The sequence below is a fragment of the Prunus dulcis genome, chromosome 2 (genome assembly GCF_902201215.1).
Source record: "Prunus dulcis chromosome 2, ALMONDv2, whole genome shotgun sequence".
Taxonomy (NCBI): Eukaryota; Viridiplantae; Streptophyta; class Magnoliopsida; order Rosales; family Rosaceae; genus Prunus; species Prunus dulcis.
Genome location: NC_047651.1, coordinates 15,151,504 through 15,164,150, shown reverse-complemented (window position 1 = coordinate 15,164,150; position 12,647 = coordinate 15,151,504). Strand labels below are relative to the sequence as shown.

General features: G+C 39.5%; 1 protein-coding gene across 1 annotated transcript; it reads left to right on the top strand.

The window, feature by feature from the left end:
* Positions 1 to 7,650: 7,650 nt before the first annotated feature.
* LOC117618629 (disease resistance protein RUN1-like) lies at positions 7,651 to 12,258 on the top strand. Its single transcript, XM_034348290.1, has 6 exons — positions 7,651 to 8,222; positions 8,347 to 9,445; positions 9,543 to 9,845; positions 9,948 to 10,778; positions 10,905 to 11,517; positions 11,805 to 12,258. The coding sequence occupies exons 1-6, from the start codon at positions 7,717 to 7,719 to the stop codon at positions 11,984 to 11,986; spliced, it is 3,534 nt and encodes a 1,177-aa protein (XP_034204181.1). The 5' UTR covers positions 7,651 to 7,716; the 3' UTR covers positions 11,987 to 12,258.
* The last annotated feature ends 389 nt before the right edge of the window (positions 12,259 to 12,647 follow it).

Genomic DNA, 12,647 nt, shown 5'->3' with positions numbered 1-12,647 from the left:
CATCTATATAAACCCAGACTCTGCGCCAAACGGGCCGCCGACTTCCAGAAGGTGCTGGCGCCGCCTCCAAGCTCCAATGGCCACGGGACCGGTGGCGTTGGAACCGCCATCGAGTCCCCTACCTTCTCCAACCGACCTCAACCCCGGGGCCGCCCTCAGCTGGCCGGAAAATCGTGTTTTCCGACGGAGGTTCGTCCGAAACTACCCAAAATTCCAGCTCGAAATTCTCCTTCATTTCTCCACCAAATCGATCGAGTAAGGCACCAGGAACCCGACAGAATTGCAAAGGAGACCTTCGAAGGGTCGCAGTAGCTTGGACCATCTGTGAGTGGACTTTCTTTCATAAATCAGATTTCATGAATGATTTGATGTGATTTTATATAAATAAGTTTTATAAATGAGTTTATATTGAGTTTATATAAATAAGTTTTTAGAAATGAATTTATTTGAATAAGTTTCTTTATTTGATATTAAGTAAGTTTTATTACTGTTCGGAACATGATCAGTACAGTAACAGTTCTATAAATCTGTGCTGCTTATTTACCAGTTATAGAAACAGAGTTTGAGGTTGAAATCAGATGAGACAGCAGCACAATTTGTGATTTCAGTTGTTATTCAGATTTTTCTAAAGGCTTTTATTTTAAACCCACCTCGTACCCATTTTCTTTATGGTGATTACCCAGAGTCGGACCGATGTCTACGGACATCCAGTCTGATTATAGTTCAGCCAGTGCACTTGACTTGCCTCACGAGTTTCGGGGACGCTCGGACCGTGAGTGCCAGGATTTGCGGCTCGGCAGACTTGGTGTCCCGAGACCTTCCAGGATTTGCGGCTCGGCTGACTTCGTGTCCCCGAGACCTGCCAGGATTGCGGATCAGGCTGACTACGGTCCCCTGCATCCTGCCAGAGCGACTCAAGTTGACTTGGTGTCATCGAGGAATCTGCCGGCGGGACAGGCCGATCATAGTCCCCTGATTTCGCCAGTTTGCGGCTCGGGTAGCCTGTGTGACGCCCGAGACCTGCCAGGGAATTGACGGAAAAGACAGGGGTACAAATATGTGGTATTTTCAAAGGATTTTGAGTTTCTTTTATTAAATTATGATTTTCAGTTATTTTAAATCAGTTTTTCTGATTTTTCAGGCATAGATACCTTTATATTTGTTCAGTTATGCAAGGTTTGAGTACAGAGGTTTTATACACGTTTGAATTCAGCACTTTTATGAAAGCTTTGATTTCAGTGGTTTTGTATGAAACTTTCGAGCTTGAATATGACTGATATAGAATGCCTTGAGTTGAATATGCCTGATGCAGAAAGTACGTATTCAATTTTATTTAGCTAAATTTTCTTTTTACAATGGGGGATATTATGTTATGAAAATTGTTTTGAAGAACATTATTTTTGTCCACTCACATTTCCAACTTGTTTTTCGCCCCCAGGCCGTAGAAGTACGCGGGATCCACCACCGGGCCATTCTTAGCTTCCATGTCTCAAACCAGGTATGGTGTTGTAGAAATCCTCACAACCCTGAGGGACTCAGAGAACGCTCCGATATCCAGATGGAAATGTAGTGATTAGAGTTGAAATTGGTTGATTGACTATTCTGGCAGTTGGTGAAGAATTATTAGCTTGTTTAACATGTGGAAAACTTTGGGATTAGTCAAAATACAGGGGAGACTCTGCCGAATTTTCGGCAGAAGTCTAAGGAAATTTTAAAGCGATATTGAAATAAGAAGGGTAAAAAGGTCATTTGTGCCCGACATTCGCCAGGTGTCGGACACGCACAGGACTTGGCTCGAATTCCAAAGTGGAAATTGGGTCCTCCTCATCATCTCTGATTTTGTTAGCAAAATAAACTCTGCAAACTTTGCTGCTTAGTGCTGTAACTTGTATGACCACAAATTTTCAGATTTCTACATGTTCTGTTCTGCTTGCTGATTTCTGCAATGTATGGAGCCTTGTGCTCCAAGAAATCTTTGCCTTGGCATAAATTGGTAGGCCATCTGTGCTGGGCCGGGCTTTTGCTATCCTGACCCCAAAGACTGATTTATGACACAAGCCAGTGAGCTGTCATGAATTTGGAACTTTTGAGGGACACATGGCACTCATAGTTTATATGCATTTATGGCACTCTTATCTCTTTCTAATATCGTTTGATTAAAAATATTTATTATCTTGTATCTTTTCTGAATTTTCAAGAAAATTTCAGCAAAAGGCTAGGCCTATGCATTAGGTTCTCAATTTCTTTTTCTTTTTTTTTGAATATTACAACCATAAAAAAAATCAAAATTTGTACAAGATTTAAAATAAATAAAAAAAAAAGTGATTACAGGCAATAAAAAACTAGCTATTTATTTCTATTAAAAAAATAAAAATAAAAATAAAAAGACTTTCATTTGAAGAAGAAAAGAAATGGTAGAAAAGAGGAGTAAAAAATCAAGTTTTTTTTATGTGCTAGGGCCCCGTTTCTCATGTGGTTTGGTAGGATAGGAGAGTATTTGGGCAGTTGCACGTCCTGTGCGATTGAGAGAGAGAGAAAAGTGATTCATGTGGGGACCACTCAAGCTGAAGGGGTTGCATCCACGTCCACATTTGAGGACAACTCTGAGAGGTCTTTAGCATTTAGAGCCCCAAATCTCCCCAAGGATGTCTTTTGACATTTTTTTTGGCCTTTTTGGACCTTTTTGACATTATGAGCAACTCCACCCCTTGGGGCAAAGTCTAAGGCAAGGGCAAGCTAGGGCAAGCAAGGGCTGACACTATTCACGTGAATAGTGTCAGCCTTGCCATTTGTGGTTCCACTCACAAGGGCAAAGTCTAGGGCAAGTCTAGGGCAATTACTATTCATTGTACTTTATTTCCTATTTTTTTATACTTTAAATCATTAATTTTGATAATCTTTTGTGATTAAATTTTCAGATAAGATTTTCGGATGTGAATCTCGGTTGCCACGTGTCTTATTCTAGATAAAATTTTCGGATATTCATTAATAAAAATTATAATCTCAGATTTCCGATAAAATTTTCACCCTCTAAAATTGTGCCACGTGTCCCATGTCAGATAAGATTTTCAGATATTTTAAAAAAATTATAATCTCATATTTCAGATAAGATTTTCACCCCCTAAAATTGTGCCACGTGTCCCATGTCTGATAAGATTTTCAGATATTTTTTTACAAATAGTGATCTCAGATTTCAGATAAGATTTTCACCCTCTAAAATTGTGCCACGTGTCATCTCTATCTTCTGAATCCCTCTATAAAACTACACCATCAACACCACTCCTCTCACACCATCTCTTATATATTCCTTCATTTCTCAGATTTTACAAAACACATTATACTCTCAATGTCAAACTTCATGAGGGTGTTGGAGAGGCAACAGAAAGAATGGGAAGAAATCCGGCGTAGACGTGAGGAAGAAGATCGGGACGCAGATGAAGAAGAGGAAGAAATGCTTGAAGTAGCGGCGGTGTGTATGATGAATCAATCAAGCCAACACCATCGTCGTCGTGCCCCGAATGTGGACAGAAGCAGAGAGTCTCGGGGTAAGAATCTCTTGGAGGATTACTTTATCCCAAATTCGTTATATCCTGCTCATAAGTTTAGAGAGAGATATAGAATGCAGCCACATTTGTTCCAAAAAATCATGCATGATATTTGTAATTACGACACATACTTCATTCAAAAGCATGATACTGTTGGAGTTTTGGGTCTTATCCGGGAGCAAAAACTTACAGCTGCTTTGCGGATGCTTGCTTATGGGGCATCTGCAGAGCAGGTGGATGAGATTGCAAGGATGGGAAAATCTACTATCCTAGAGTGCTTGGTGAGATTCTGTGATGCAGTGGAAAATTTGTACACGAGGGAGTACCTTCGCAAACCCACTCCGAGGGACCTGCAAAGGCTTCTACAAAAAGGCGAGGCTCGAGGTTTCCCAGGAATGATTGGAAGCATCGATTGCATGCATTGGCAGTGGAAGAATTGTCCTACTGCGTGGCAAGGAGAGTATGGGAATCGGAAGGGCCAAAAAAGTATCATTTTGGAGGCCGTAGCTTCATTCGACACTTGGGTTTGGCATGCCTTTTTCGGGGTTGCCGGAGAATGACCTCAATGTCCTTGGTCAATCCCCGGTGTTCGACGAGGTATTGCGAGGTCATTCCCCCCAGGTCACATACCAAATCAACAATACCGTATACTCTGGTGCGTACTACCTTGCCGACGGAATTTATCCTAGGTGGACGACATTCGTGAAAACAATTTCGAATCCCCAATCCGAGAAGGAAAGAAGCTTTGCTTCCTTTCAAGAAGGTTACAGGAAAGATGTGGAAAGGTGTTTCGGTATCTTGCAAGCTCGTTGGGCAATTATCGGGGGTGCTGCTCGGATGCTAGACGAGGAGGTGCTGAGGAGTATTATGATGACTTGCATCATCCTCCACAACATGATTGTGGAGGATGAGTATGACTACGATGCTGCAGAGGTGTTTGAACCCGATCCTATGAACACGGCGTTGACAAGAATATATGAAAGGCCGATGGGACCAAATGGACTACCAATGGAGCCCGAACCGTTACTTCAGGATGGTCGATTCAACAACCCCATGATTGATCGTTATCAAGAAATGCAATCTTCATATGTTCACGAAAGACGTCAAGTTGACTTGATCGAGCACTTGTGGCAGATGAAAGGCAATCACAATGGATGAAGGCTAGATTCGTGCTTTGTTTGGAATTATGCTTTGTTTTAATTATGCTTTGTTTTTGTGTGTTGTGTTTTGTGGAATAATTGCGAGGTCTTTTTTATTATTATGTTTTTATGTATGGTTTGTTTTGTGTGTTGTTTGCAATAAATGAAGGTTTGTTTTTAATTAATCTTTGTGAGGAATGCTCAAATGTTTTTAATAAATAGTCCAATTATAGAATGCTTTTTTGATTGAATAAAAAAGAAACAATACAACAAATTAAAGGATAATACAACAATTTAAAAAAAAATACAACAATTATAAAAAAAAATACAACAATACAATCTAATGGTTTTCATCATTTAGCCAATCCGTATTGCTAGGTCCGTCGTCATGGAAAAGTTTTCTTCTCATCACATCCCTTCGTTTATGCTTCCAATAGGCCTTTGTTTCAGGAGACATATGGCTCGTATCCATGGCCATGATTTTCATCTCTCTTTCATCGTCGTCTTTTTTTTTTGCATGTTGCTTTTCAATTGCAAAGGCTTCCAATCGTGCCTTGTCCGCTTCATCGCTCCTCAAGTCTCTCTCCAATCTTAGAGAGTTGTTCTTAGCTATTTGCTCGAATATTTGAACACAATCAATGTTTGAAGTGGCCCCTCTCTTGGCCTTTGCCGCCTTTCTCCCAATAGGTCTCGGCGGACGTGGGAGTGGTGACTCCGTTTCCATTGGGGAGTCCAATGGCGAATCGGTTGATGGCGATTCGTGGAGCGGCGTCTCATGCAACACAACCGGGGGTGCGGTAGGAATAATTTTGAATCTGGAACAATCTTTGACAATTTCCCAACATTGGAAATGCACAAAACTTTTTTTCCCTTGCCCCGTGGCACCAAACCACATTTGTGCTTGTATGATCTATTCAAAATAAATAATTGGAAGTGCATTAAAAAAAAATATACAATGCAAGAAATTATAAACTATTTTGAAATGCAAGAATAAAATTGATTATGTAAATAAATATAGACAAATTGAAAATGCAAAAACAAAAATAAAGATTATGCATGAAATTATAAACTATTTTGAAATGCAAGAATAAAATTGATTATGTAAATAAATAAAGCCAATTAGGAAATGCAAAAATAAAATAAACATTGTGCAACAAAAAAAAAATAGAATATGCAATAAAAAAAAAGTTACATTAAATTGATTAAAATGGCAATTAAAAATATTTTACCTCATCGGAAAGATTCGCACCGCTCCGAATGTTCTCCCTTGCTTTTGTCAAGGCATTTCTCCATTTCCCTAACTCTTTGTTTAGAATTTTCCATCTACTAGACAAAGCCATTTCGGTCCGAATGGAACCCGATCTTTGACAAAATTCTCCATGAATTTTGCTCCACATATGATGGAACTTCATCTCATTGCCCGTGATAGGGTCATGACTAACGTTCACCCAAGACTCGCACAATGCAATATCTTCCTGGGTTGACCACGAGCCTCCGATTTCAACAGAAGATGCCATTTGTTTATTTTCTACAAATGGAAAGTAGTACAAAAATGTGAGTGGATAGTAAAAAATATTGGAAGGAGAAGAGTTTGTATGGAATTGGTGTGGAAAGTGGAAAATATGAGTAGAGAGTAAAAAATATTGGAAGGAGATGAGTTTGTATGGAGATTTGGTGTGGAAAATGAATAATGTGAGTGGAGAGTAGAAAATATTGTATGGAGAAGAAATTGTATGAAGATTTGGTGTTGAAAGTAGATAAAATGGTTAGGTATTTATAGGGAAAAAATACATACTTTTTTGGTATTTTTTTTAAAAAAATTTCAGAATTTTTTCGGATTTTTTAGGATTTTTTTAAAATTTTTTTGGCCAAAAAAATGAGAACTGTAGGATTTCTGGAAAAAAAACCAATCGGAGCCACCCGGTGTTGACACGTGGCAGGTTACCGTTGGAGCCTGCGTGTGGTGACGTCAGCGCTGACGTCACCTAACTCGGGCTCGAGCCCAGTCGATTTTCGCCCTTAGGCCTGCCCGGGCTCGTGAGACCCGCAGCTTGCCCGGGCTGCTTTGGCTGCGCTGGAGGGACACTTGGGCTGCAAGGGGCCTGTTGCCCGGGCCAAACTCCTTGCGCTGGAGTTGCTCTTAGGCTACAGATATGAAAGTTCTGTTGAGCCCTAAATAGAGCCCTCCTTGGAAATGGCCTCATGACTCATGGCCATTGCCCTTCACCCAAAACCGTCAACGCCAAATTTTGTCAAAAGCAAGGCGTTTGGATTCCATTGAAAATAAAGGAGACCACTAAAACTACATCAAAGCGTCACACTTTTAACTCAAGTATTGTTCATTATAGGAACAAAACTCCAAATCATGAACTTGGCTCACAAAAATGGATCAAACCAAGGTAACTTATGTTACTTCAAGACACCGTTCTTCTCTATCCTCAATGAGGTCATGCAACAAAAGTTGAATCCGTAAAAAGTTTATGTAAAATTTAAATTAAACAAGGTCCCCAATTTCAGTTTGAATAAAATTAATTGTACAATCTCAACTCAATATTAGTACATGTTATACCTTCTTTTTAATCGAGATTGAATGTACATGTATTAGTGTTAGACTGACAACCTATATCCCATTTGTCTAGATATATAGATTCTACTTTAATTAGAGAGACAATACAACTGAGATGAGAAAAATAACAATATTCTTTTAATGTTAAGTTGTAAGCCTTTTATTTTTCGATGTGATTGTTACACTCTCACTCAAAAGTTTTCCCTTAATTAACAGTTAGCACGAATTATTGCGTTTAGGATAAGCAGTGGACATCTCTTTCACTTGCTTGACTCAGAGTAAAAAGGTCACGCATTGGTATCTATGCCATTTGCTTTTAAGTTGATGGAGAAGACTGTCTTTATCTTCTTGACCAGGAAAGGACATTTTTGAAACGCTCATTAATATCACCTGATCATGATATAATCAGCCAAGAAACCTGCAAGGAAAAAATACCAGCTAGATTTACTGAGCTGCTTGTTCATCAATGGCACTTGTTAGTGCTCAAGAAGCCTCCTCTGCAGATACTTTTGCTTGCAGTTATCATGTGTTCTTGAGTTTCAGAGGTGAAGACACTCGCAAAACTTTTACTGACCACATCTATACAGCCTTTGTCAACGCAGGGCTTCAAACTTTCCGAGACGACGATGAACTTGAGAGAGGGGAAGATATCAAGCCGGAGCTGGAGAAAGCAATCCAACACTCTCGAAGTTCTGTCATTGTGTTTTCGAAAGACTACGCGTCTTCCAAATGGTGCCTTGACGAGCTTGTGATGATCCTGCAACGCAAGAGGACCTCTGATCATGTAGTTTTACCAGTCTTCTACGACATCGATCCATCTGAGGTGAGGAAGCAGACTGGAAGCTTTGCAAAAGCATTTGCTGGACACCAAAAAAATCGATCTCTGAACAAGGACAAGGTGAAGGGATGGAGGGCAGCACTTGCAGAAGTTGCAGATCTTGCAGGCATGGTCTTACAAAATGAATGTGATGGGTAAATTTCATTAATTTATATCTGGTCCTTCTAAAGCTTTCTTTCATGATATATATAATATTAACATATCAGACTTTATATTTTGATTTCCCCATTTATTTTCATTTGGATTGCAATTTTCTAGGCATGAGGCAAAGTTTATCAAGAAAATTGTTAAAGTGATTGAAGGCAAGCTAAGTCGCACACCATTGAGTGTTGCCCCTTACCTAATTGGAATCGATTCTCGAGTCAAAGAGATTAATTTATGGTTACAAGATGGATCATCTGATGTTGGGATATTTGTGATTTATGGGATTGGTGGAATAGGGAAGACAACCATTGCACAAGTTGTTTATAATTCAAATTTTTCAAGATTTGAAGGAAGAAGTTTCCTTGAAAATATCAGGGAGATTTCAGAAGGTCCTAATGGTCTGGTTCAAATGCAAGTACAACTTCTCTCTGATATTTTGGGTGGAAGAACAGTGAAGTTACATAGTGTTAGTGAGGGAATAATTAAGATTAAGGATGTTATAAGCTGTAAAAAAGTTCTTCTTGTCCTTGATGATGTGGATCATACGAACCAATTAGATGCAGTACTTCGAATGCGAAAATGGTTTTATCCAGGAAGTAAAATTATTATAACAACTAGGTGTGTGGGGTTGTTAAAGGCTCATCAAGATGTTAAGGTGCATAACATTGAAACTTTAAGTCATGTTGAATCATTGGAGCTCTTTAGTTGGCATGCTTTCGGACAGGACCATCCGAGTGGAGGTTACATGGAACTTTCAGAAAGCGTAGTAAGGTACAGCGGAGGGCTTCCATTAGCTCTTCAAACTTTGGGTTCTTCTCTATCAGGGCAAAGTAAAGATGTATGGGGAAGTGCATTGAAGAAATTGGAAGTTATTCCAAATAGTGACATCATGAGTAAGCTGAGAATAAGCTACGATTCTTTACAAGATGACCATGACCAAAATATGTTTCTCCATATTGCATGTTTCTTTATTGGAAATGACATGGATGTTGTTGTCACAATACTAGATGGATGTGATTTCTTTACAATTGTTGGCGTGCAAAATCTCATCGATAGATGTTTGGTAACAATTGACAAGTATAAAAACGTGAAGATGCATCAAATGATTCGTGATATGGGAAGAGAAATTGTTCGCCTCGAATCGAAGCAGCCTGAGAAGCGTAGTAGATTATGGCATCATAAGGATTCTCTAAGTGTATTGAGAGAAAAGAATGTAAGAAACATGCTCCTTTTATGTATGTGTGTGCTTTTTTCTTTTCTAGTGTGCGTTTTTGTTGGTTCATATCTAAGTGTTTTTTTTTTCCTGTTAGGGTTCAAAAAAAGTTGAAGGACTTGCCCTGAACATGCATTTGTACCCTGTAGAAACTCCTTCAAGAAATTCGAGTAAAGTAGTCGTGGAAACCATTGCATTTAAAAGGATGGTGAAACTAAGATTACTACAGCTTAGTTCCGTACAACTCATTGGAGGTTATGAAGAATTTCCTAAAGGATTGAGATGGTTGTATTGGCTTGAATTTCCTTTAGAATCTATACCCTGTGATTTTCTTTTGGAGAGCTTGGTTGTTCTTGAAATGCACCACAGTAGCTTAAGAAAAATCTGGAAGGGAACAAAGGTATATATGCTGCTCCTCCGCACGTTTCTTTTTTCTAATTATTTTATTTATGGATTTTGATGGTTATACATGTGTATGAATAAACTCCCTGCCTTTTTCCAGAGTCTTCCATCTTTAAAGATCCTTGATCTCAGCGATTCCCGTCACCTCATCGAAACCGGGGACTTCTCTTTGGTCTCCAATTTAGAGAGATTGATTCTTAAGGGTTGCAAAAGCTTGGTTGATGTCCATGAATCCATTGGAAACCTGGAGAAACTTGTTTACTTGAATATGAAAAAATGCAAAATTATTAGAAAGCTTCCAAAGAGCATTTCTATGCTAAAATCACTTGAAACACTTATTTTATCTGGTTGCTCAAGCCTTAGTGAGCTTCCCATGGAGATGCGGAAAATGGAATCTTTAAAAGTGTTTCAAGCAGATGGGATTCCGATAGATCAATTACACTCTACCACTTTACCCTGCAGTTTAGTTGTTTTACATCTTACAAACTGTAATATCTCTGATGATGCTTTCCCAAAGGATTTTGGTAACTTATCCTCGTTGCAGAGCTTGGATTTAAGTCATAATCCAATTCGCAGCTTACCAGATTGCATCAGAGGCCTTACCGGGCTTGATCACCTTGCATTTTCCCAGTGTACGAGGCTTGAATCGCTTGTAGGGCTACCACGAATAACAGAACTTGTCGCGATCCATTGTGAGTCGTTGGAAAGAGTCACATTTCAATCAATTTCGTGCCTACCGGAAAAGTTTATTTATGGTTACAACTTCAAGCTAGCTGAGGTTGAGTACTGGTATAAGTTAGTACCCATTGGAATGGTGGATGTTGAAATGAGAAAGCTCTTGGGCTTGTGCAACTTGAATTCCATGGAAGCCATTAGGATGTACACCCCAGATAGGCTCTCTTCAGGAGCTGGGACTATGCATCCCATCCAGGTGCCTCTCTCTTCTCTCTCTCTCTCTCTCTCTCTTTCTCTCTCTCTCTCTCTCTCTCTCTCTCTCTCTGTGACACACACATATAATATGTAAGAACTGAATTACTGATATCAACATTTGGTATAGGGACTGTATGAATCTGGTATATTCAGCACATTTCTTCCCAGACATGAGGTTCCAGGACAGTTCAGTGACAGAAGTGAAGGATCCTCAGTATCTTTTACTGTGCCCCCTTTACTTCCTAATCTTCGGATTCGAGGCTTGAACATCTTCACTGTCTACACAGAGTATTTCAACGGCTATTCCTCCTCTAGCATACCTAATCCACTACTTCTCAGAGTCTGTAATAAGACAAAGGGTCTGAAGTGGATCTATGCACCATCATGCCATGGTGTTCCTGACGATGAAAACCAAGTGATGTGGTTAAGTCATTGGAGGTTGGGAAGTGGATTGGAAGGCGGCGATGAAGTGAGTGTTTCAGTGTTTACGAAACCTTTGTTTCGGGTGAAAGAATGCGGCATCCAGCTTGTGCATGAGCAAGAAGATGAGATGAGTACCCAACACAACACTATAGTTCCTAGTTATTTATCTGACATTGGTCGGGATTCGTCAGAATTTATTCCAGGAACATACTACCTAGGGAATGGACCTTTTTTCAGACTAACTAGAGAATATGTATTGGGTTGGAAAAAGGAAGTTTGGTTCAATGACATCTCTGGAGAGTCTAATGAAGAAACAGGTATGGTGTTTAGCCAATCACTGAGTTCATATCGGGGCGATGCTATTCGTACTACTAGTTTGCATCCTGCATTCTTTCTGTACGTAATGCCTTTAAGCAAAACGATAAAATACTAATTGTAGAGTGTAAGATGATAATGTGTGAGTGGGAATATATAGCAACTGCCTTTACTTTGCTGATAGACACTCCATGAAACACATGCAAATTCATCCTCATTCACTTTAAAGAATTTAATTCCTCTGATGTTCTATGAAAACTGTCTGGTGCTTGTATGTTTTATTTTGTAGACACAGAAGAAAGGCGGCAGGGTGATGAGCCGGTTGCGCAAGTAGCAGCAGCCGAAACATTAGTAGAAGCAAAGAGGGCAAGCAGAGGCAACAAGATTCTCATTATGACTGCTGTCTTCTTTCTCTTCCTTTCTCTAATCTCTTTGCCTTATCTCTCTTTCCTGTCAAAGTACTTTATCTGAAATACGAGATCAATCTTGGTGGGGGGTTTCTTTGTTTGTTTGTTTTTGTTAATTATCTGCTGATAAATTGGCTTATAAGAGTTTATCTGCCTTCATGCCCTTCTTGTCATTATTAGATGACTATTGCCCTTAGGACTCTTATCTTGTATTTACGTTTATCACTTTCCTCTTAGTTATCTGATATCCTTATCATATTTGATATAGGACTCTATCTGTAATACTGTATAAATCAATACAATATGCCCTCATGATAATTGAGGCTTTACCCCATACGTTCTATTTCTTTCATGGTATCAAGAGCCTATTGACTTACAGTCTGAAAATTCTCTTCTATCTACCTTTTTTTTATATTCCCCATGGCTTCTTCTTCTGACTCTGCTATTGCTTTTCCCTCTGTCTCTCAAGCTATTCATATCAAGCTTGATCGCAATAACTATCCCCTTTGGTTGGCCCAGATTCTCCCTCTCCTCAAGAGTTTCAAGCTGATGTCCTTCGTCAACAGTGCTGTCGTTGCTCCTTCTCCTTTTCTTCAGGATGACAAGGGCAAGCTTACTGATGACATTAATCCTGCTTATGATACTTGGATTCAGCAAGACCAATTGGTTTTATCCTGGATCAATGGTTCTCTTAGTTCTACGGTTCTCGCCACCGTCGCTCGTTT